Source organism: Nannospalax galili, unplaced genomic scaffold (genome assembly GCF_000622305.1).
Source record: "Nannospalax galili isolate Female #2095 unplaced genomic scaffold, S.galili_v1.0 scaffold610, whole genome shotgun sequence".
Classification (NCBI taxonomy): Eukaryota; Metazoa; Chordata; class Mammalia; order Rodentia; family Spalacidae; genus Nannospalax; species Nannospalax galili.
Window position 1 is genome coordinate 340,925 of NW_008329141.1, and position 8,464 is coordinate 349,388.

Genomic DNA, 8,464 nt, shown 5'->3' on the forward strand with positions numbered 1-8,464 from the left:
CCTCCCTCCCTTCTCTTCCTTCTTTTCCTTCTTATTGTTGTTTTGAGGCAAGGTCTTACTTGCTCTTTAGCCCTGACTGGCTTTAAACTCATGGTGGTCCTCTTGCCTCAGCCTCTGAGTGCTGGGATTATAAACGTGAGCCACTATGTCCAGCTTGTTTTGATTTTTCTTGTCTCATATATGTTGTGACTATTTTCTTTATTGTGTGTTAACTTTTGTTTATGGTATACACAGTTTACTCTTTTAAAGATTTATTTTATTTATGTGTATGTATATGTGTCTCTCTGTGTGTATATGTATAAGTGTGCTCCATAGCCTGCAGAGGGCAGAAGGGGGCATTGGATTCCTTGGAGCTAGAGTTAAAGAGAGTTGTGAGCTGGTTGATGTGCATGCTAGAAACTGAACTCTGGTCCTCTGAAAGAGGAGTAAGTGCTTTTAACTGCTGAGTAATCTCTCCAGCCCCGAAGTTTTTATTTTATTAAGTCAAATTTATCTATTTCTCTTTATTTTTAGTGGTTTCTAAATTTAATTTTTAAATTTTTATTTTATGTGTATGAGCATATTTGCTGCATGTGTGTAAGTGCACTTCTGTGGTGCAATGCCCATGGATGTCAGAAGAGGGCATTGGGATCCCCTAGAATTCGAGTTATGAACAGTTGTTAGCTGCATGGGTGTGCTGGGAATCAAACCTGGGTCCTCTGCAAGAGCAGCCAGTGCTCTTAACCAATAAGCCATCTCTCCAGCTCCTGGCAGTTTCTAAGTTAGAATTTTCCTTTAATAAGAATTTCCTATGCCAGGCGTGGTGGCACACACCTTTAATCCCAGCACTTGGGAGGCAGAGGCAGGCAGATCTTTGTGAGTTCGAGGCCAGCCTGGTCTACATAGTGAGTTCCAGGACCATTGGGGCTACAGGGAGACCCTGTCTCAAAGAGACCCGCCCCCCCCAAATTCATCCTATTATGTTTTTTTTCCTGTTCATCAGAGAAAACAAGTCAGGCATGGTGGCACATACCTAAAATCCCAGCACTGCGGAGGCTGAGGCAGGAGGATAGAGAGTTTGAGGTCAGTCTGCGTTATACAGCGAGACTTTGTCTCAAAAGAAAAAAAAAAAAGAAAGAAAAAAAAAAAGGAAGGGCTGTGGCTGTAGCCCAGTGCTTACCGAACACAAAACTACAAGACTAATTATATACATATTAAAAATATTTAAATGTTAGCTTTTTACTTCCTCTGGAAATTAAAAAAAATTTTTTTTTTTATTTTTGGAGACAGTGTCTCACTGTGTAGCCCAAGCTGGCCTAGAACTCAATAGGTAGCCCCAGAATAGCCTTGACTGCATGACACTCCTCCTGCCTTAGCCTCCCTGGTGCTGGGAATAGAGAAGTAAGCCACAACTTCTGGATCATATACTTTTTTCTTGTCTTGACTCCAAATACATTTTTGGCCTAAATGTGGACAGACAGATCTCATGGTAATAGTCTCTTATAGAGTGGTCATTTTGATGATCCCTAATAAGCTCATTTTAATTTAAAAGGATTTCTATTGAGTATTGAGTGGGATGTGGCAAAGGGATTTCTATTGGTTGGTAGAGTGCTTGCCTAGTATGCATGAAGCCCTGTGTTCGATCTCTAGTATCACACAAAACTGGATGTGTTTGTGCAGGCCTGTAATCCCATTTGGGAGATAGAATCAGGAGGATCAGAAGTTCAAGGTCATCCTTAGTAACACAGCAAACTTGAGGCCAGTCTGGGATACATGAGACCCTGTCTTAAAAAAGAAAAAAAAAAGATTTTTTTATTGAGATGAAAGTAAAAATTTATTAAAGTCTTTTTTGAGACCTCTGAGCACCAAAGATCTCAGGTTGGTGTCCACTCTTAATTAAATGTGAGTCCCTCTACGTCTCTGCTCTTTCTCACCCATCTCAGCCTCAGTACATGCTACATGTCTTCTAAGGGCTTCCATTACTTCTTTCCTGTCATCTTCTCTTTGAGAGATGGTTCATGACTTCCCATGCATTACAGAACTCCGTTTTTGTAGATTATCCTTGCTGGTCTGTGATGTTTTACAACCACTGACCCAATTACAAGTAGATGCCTTCCAACAGGGTGAAATACGTAGGGTAAGCCTGTCCCTGAGTTGCCACACCTTCCCAAGTATCCGATCTTCCTCTTACCATGTCCTGACTACCACCCTCCTGTGCATAACTTTAGATAACAGCCTGAGTGTCTCCTAAGATAAGCTGACCATTTAAATTAGTGGGATATTATAGTTGGCAAAAGGGAAAGATTCCGCTGGAACGGACTAGAGTACCACAGGCCAGTGAGAGGTACTTTAAAGCCTCTTAGAGAGCCTAACACAAGCCCTTGAATGCTGCCAGACTGGCATCAACTTTTGAAAACAAGACTGCAGGTGTGAAGCTGATACAGCTGTCTGGGGTTACAGAGGGTCATGCTTGGGTCAGGCACTGTGTTCCCCGTGACCTTCCAATCATTTTATGTCATGCTGACTTTGCAGCCTCCCAAGGATCCTGGGTGGAACCCATGCTAAGGGTGCCAACTGGGGCTAGATTTTATTCCCCCTAATTTTATATTTAGCCACCCCAGTTGAAGACAAAATTGGGAAGACAAAGCCATAATAAAATGAATTTTCTCCACTTGATATCCTTTGCTTTGTAGAATTTAATATTTACAATTTAGTCAACACCCATTTGTTTATTTTTCTTCCATCCTTTTGTCTAACAGCTTTGTTGATTCAGCGTTTATATTGAGACCAACAACCTATCTGGAGCTGGTTCTCTTTATGTCTTTTAAATAAATACCCAATGCATCCATTGCTACCTAACTCCAATAGTATCTTTGTTTATTGCACTGTAGGGTCTCTATTGTCAAGGGTCAAGGGTATTTTCTCTGCTAGTGTTCTAATGCCCAGTCTGGACACAGACATCATGGTGTCCTTGCTGGTGAAACTGTAGAAATAGTTTTGAGAGATTAGAGTACAAGTCTACCAACTCCAAGCCTCCCTGCCCCTCTTCCAAGTTTGACGTGGTCATTCCTGGTCATCTATATTTCAGTATGTATTTAGAATCTACTTGTCAACAGGTACCCCCGCCCCAATATACACCCCAGTCTGCAGAGACTATGAATGGGAGTCAACCCCTGTTTTTGATATGGTGCATGTTGATTTACCTAATCTGCCTATTGTTTTGAATTAAAATGATTTAGGATTTTACTATAAGTAGTTTTTTTTCTTTTATAGCCATTGCCTGGACTCCTACACAAAAGGATTTTGGATTTTAAAAGAGTTAGGGTCCTGAAATTACCCTTCTCATTTTCAGCATTACCCAGTCAGTTAAAATCTATATGTGGCAAGACTGGCCAGAGAAGCTTCTTATAGCAGATGACGATTAACACCGAGACCCACAACACATGGTCACTATGTGAAGAATAAGTGACCGCAGAGTGCTCAGCTCTAAATGGGACAGTATATCACACTCTCTCCTCCCAAGGCTTGGGGATCATTGCAGAAGAGGGGGCAGAAAGACTGTAAGAGCCCAGAGGTGGTGGATGACTTTAAGGAAACTGTTTTCCAGACAGCAGGGCTGTTGCACATATGAACTCACAGTAATTGTGACAGCATGCAGGAGACCTATGCAAGCTCAAGCCAGACAGAGCACCAGCATAAAGAGGGGAGGTGGGTAAGAATCTGCAAACCTAGCTGGCAATTGAGAGCAGCTGGGGAACTATTGGCAATTAAGAGCTACTGGGAGAAGGAGCGCAGTTTTCTTTAAGGGTGTGACTCTAGGTAGGTTGACCAGGTTCCAGGGGGAGGGACCCACAACCAAGAGCCATTGGGAACACAAATTAGTCTTGATAGGTCTTAAAAAATAATAATAGAGGTCATGAAGACAAGGGTGGGTAGTAAGATGGGAGTGGGGATGGGGGCGGGAATCTGAATATGATCAAAATGCATTGTGTGAAATTCTCAAGGAATCAATAAAAATGAAAAAAAAAAAAAGAGCTCCAGGATCCTGAAATGACCCTTATCCTTCTCAGTCCTACCCAGTCAGTTGGTAATCTATGAGCGACAGAGTGGAACCATTGTCCTGTGCGGTCGACAGAACCTCAACTTTGGTACTTGTTTCCTGTACTTGTTCCTTTGAAAATCTGATGAGAGCACTGATTGGCTAAGGATCTAGATCCTTGAGAAGCTGTGAGTCTTAGGAGCTAAAGTTCCTCATAGCCCATCGGAGAAGCCCTTTGAAGAGCTGTGGAGGGTCTGAAGGGCAAGTGGATGGCAGCTGCCGCCCTCCATGCAGACAGGACCCTCCGTACCGGCTGAGGGGTAGAGAGGGTGTGGAAGAGACTTCTGTTCCATTGAGTTTTCCTATACTTTTGGACTCCAGAGAAAGAATTTAATTTTGTGCCAATGGTGACCTGGCAATACTTCTATAATTCTTACATTATGCCTCATTCTGTGGGTCCCTTGGCTGCTTGTGCTTACAAATGAAACAATATCCGAGCAAAATGTGAAAAATGGGCTCGGTCACCCCTTACCTTAGCAAATTAGAATTTTCACCTCTCTTGGTCCCAGTTTCATCTTCCACAAAGCACAAGTGGAACAAAAGCCCCTCACCACTGTCCTTGGTGACTGAGCAATGAAAGAAAAGTCACCTGCACAGCCTTCCCGTTGATGTCTGTTCCCATGGAGCCTGCTGTGAAGATGGCATTGGGCACCGTGATGGTGCTTGTTTCAGACAGGTGCACGTAGGACTGGGGGATGTTCAGTTCTCGACTAGCCACCTGCCAGGATGCAGAAGAAAAGCAGTGCTTATTTCATTGACTTTAAGCCTGCTTCCAAATGAACAACCTTGACGTTCTAAAGGTTAGCAATCCTGCTATAAGGACAAACATTCAGCCTGTGTTTTAAATGGTGCTGTTGAATACACACTGTTCTAAAATGGAGACAGATGGCCAACTAAACTTTCTTTTATACCTGTTTCATGAAAGCCACACAGTGACCTGGCCATCCTGGGATGTCTAGTTTAGAGGACACAAGCAGGCCAGCTTGGCGCCCTGGACCCACAGCTTCATTTGTACCCTTCTCTGTGTGGTTTACAGGCAATTTAACAGAATGTGTCTCCTTTATGGGACATTTTGCAGACCTAGGAGTATAAAGAAGCAGGGCATGGTCAAAAAAGGTCTGAGGTCTGGGAGAGAGATGGCTTAGCAGTTAAGAGATGGCTGTTCTTGCAGAAGACCTGGGTTCAGTTCCCAGCACCCACATGGCAGCTAACAACTATTGTTAACTCCAGTTCCAGGGGAATCTGATACCCTCTTCTGACTTCTGCAAGCATTGTATGACACGGGTGCACTTACATACATGCAAGCAACACACTCATGCACATAAAATAAAAATAATAAATAAAATATTTTTTTAAAAAGGTCCGAGGGATTTCTGTGGTATTCTAATTCCAAGAACTTTATCAAATAATGCTTTTTCTTTAATGTATTTTTTCTATTTCTCATTGAGAACCGTCCCCCCAATACACATTTAAAAAATTAGTGTTTTAGGACCAGCAAGATGGCTCAGTGCGTAAGGGTGCCTACTGATAAGCCTGATGACTTGAGTTCCTTAGAATCTACATGGTGGAAGGAGAGAACCGACTCTCCAAAAGTTGTCTTCTGATTTCCATGCACATATTGTGGCAGACAGGGACACACAGATACATAGATACACAGACACACTACAAATGTAAAATAATAACATTTCAGATTAACAAAGTAATGGGTTATGTCACAGCATCTTCGTATATATGTGTCATGCAATTTTATTTATTTTTTTGGTCTTTTTGAGACAGAGTCTTCCTGTAGCCCCAGCCGACCTGGAACTCACTATATAGACCAGGCTGGCCTTGAACTCACAGAGATCTGCCTGCCTGTGCCTCCCAAGTGCTGGGATTAAAGATGTGTACCACCCTGCCTGGCATCATGCACATTTTTTATTCAAATCACATTTAACAGCTGTTACCTCACATGAAAAAGAAAGGAAGTTTCTCCATTGCAATAATGTTAAATTTTTTCAATAGCAATAGAGAAATATTTCTTTGAACTAGCCTATATAATGGCCAGTTGTGTGAATGAGGTTCCTTAAGTAGATTGTGAACTCGTATGAGTAAAAACTTTCATGTAAAACACATTAATTTCTAATTGCAGATGTTCATAAGCACATTATTGCTTTGAGCAGTCACTGTGAAGTTTAAAGTGTTTTATCTTTGAAAACTGGAATTGTTTTTTTCAGAAAGCCTAAGGACTCCATTCTTTTGCTGAAGAAGGAATAAAAACACATTTTCTCAATTCCAGCACCCACTTCCTCATCCCCTTGCATTTTTGTGTTCTGACAAGTCTTCAATTGACTTGTGTATTTAGTGTGTGGTATTTCTCTGGCTCAACTGGAAATGGTTGGCATGTTGACGGTACCGTGCCATACACTTCACAATGGAGAAACCGGACACTTGTCTCACTTGAATCATTTTGGTGTGTAGGCCTTGTCCCAGTTCACAGCCACCATGAGTCAGCAAGACAGAGCCATCTAAGTAGATGTGGACCAGAGCAGCTGCCTAGGAGAAACAGTCATACCACTTTAGAAACCAATAGAGCCAAATATTGCTATAATTTTGCCCAAAGGTGCCAGATGAACACCTTCCTTTGATTGAACCAATCTCTCATTTTTTCATTCTGCAGAAGAGAGCCACAGGCAGCCACAGACAACCCCTTGTGAAACACCATGGACCTGACATCATCAACGTAGACATGTGAATACGTCTACCAGCTGCACAGAACTTCATCATCCCTCCATCCCCCAAACATGAAAATCGATTTAGAGCAACTAGAACTCACGAGTAAATTTCCAAGCACTTCTCCTGAATACTAGAGCATCTGGAAGGAACTTAAGACGTTTTATGGTTTCTAAAGGCTGCCTTTCAGAATAATGGTGGGGGAGGTGTATGTGCTATAACTCCTGATGTGACCCTGGTATTGTCAAAGATGGCACCATGCTGTCTCTTCAAGCTACCTGATGTCTATCTCTGGGACTGGTAGTTCTAGCTGAAGAGCATAGAATGTATGCAGCACTGGGAACCAGGCCATAGGAAGGAAGAGGCTGGGCTCTTCAGGCAAGTGGTTCTTTGAGTTGCTGGAATAACTTTTTTTATTAATGAGAAGTTCCCATTATACATGTGTGTGGTCCAGGGTACTGCATGTATTCCAGTTAGGGTCCTACCTCTGCACTGACGCCCCTTGTCACCAAACCTTCAGGTGTTAACTAACTCATCTCTTCTAGTATCCTGAGTATGCTAGAGTATCTCAGAGTCATTAAGTTCTCCACTAGACCATATGGTGCTGCGGATCTCGCTCATCTCCTGCCCATAGCTTTTGAGATGGGTGATGCTATGTAGGCCAGGCTGGCCAGAAACTTGCATTTTCCTGCTTAAGCTTCTCAAATGCTGAAATTACAGACACGTACCACTCTTCCCTACAGGAAACTTCTTTTCAGAGTTGGGGATCAGACCCAGGACCTGCTCATGCTGTGCAAATGTTTGTTACTGAGCTTCATCATCTCCAGGCCTTTACAGGAACTTTTAAATTGTGTGTTTTTACTTTTGACATTCTAATAAGAATAATGAATGACCACGTATGAATGGTTTTGCCATAAGCCTTCAGATAATATGTTATATTCAATGATGATGATTATATAAGCAACAAGTGGGAATATTTTAACTGATGAGACATAGGTTTAGAATAAAGAGTGTGATTTTTACAGCTATATCCAGAACTTTCAACTTGTGAGGATTTAGGTTTAGAAAACCAAGCATTATCTATTACATTCAATTAATGTTATTTTGAGTACTATTGGAATTTATAGTATTATTTTTACTTCTTTTGCTAATTTGTGTTTCATAAATATATAGAAGCTACAAGAAACTTATTTTTTGTTTTGTGGTATAAAGAATACATAAGTAAATAAAAATAAATAATTTAAGCAATAATTGAAAATCCACAAGAACTTTCTCAGTAAGGAGTCTCTTTTTGTTATTCTAGCTTGAGACACACCACCTAGGGAAATATCAAAACTTTCTCTGAGTGGTACAGGGCTTCTGTTAGAGGACTTTGAGAGAGGCTGCCCACAGGAATTAATTTTGTCAAGAGACACCATGGGAATGCTTCATTCACACCATGAAAGTGGCCTGTATCTTTCCTTTGCATGGCTTTAGTAATGGGGACAATTAAGAGATTTATGGGGATAGAAAGAAGCAAAAGGCCAAATCAGAAGTTGAACCCCATGAAAAACCAGTTATGATGAAATTGAAAAAGGGGGGAAGAAAAGGATCTTTGTGTTTATTCCAGTTGTCTTGTGAAATTTGGCCTGATTTCCCAAGACTCATATTTCATTTGTGTTTCATAAATATATA

General features: G+C 41.5%; 1 protein-coding gene across 2 annotated transcripts in view; it reads right to left on the reverse strand.

Moving 5' to 3' along the window:
- The window catches only part of LOC103734373 (aldehyde oxidase 4), an 80,162-nt gene that overhangs the window by 16,697 nt on the left and 55,001 nt on the right, over positions 1 to 8,464 (reverse strand). For both annotated transcript variants that reach the window (XM_008833301.1, XM_008833292.1), the window contains exons 27-28: positions 6,518 to 6,613; positions 4,668 to 4,796 (exon numbers count right to left, since the gene is read on the reverse strand). In XM_008833301.1, the coding sequence (XP_008831523.1) occupies positions 4,668 to 4,796; positions 6,518 to 6,613 (225 nt within the window). The remainder of the gene's footprint in view (positions 1 to 4,667; positions 4,797 to 6,517; positions 6,614 to 8,464) is intronic.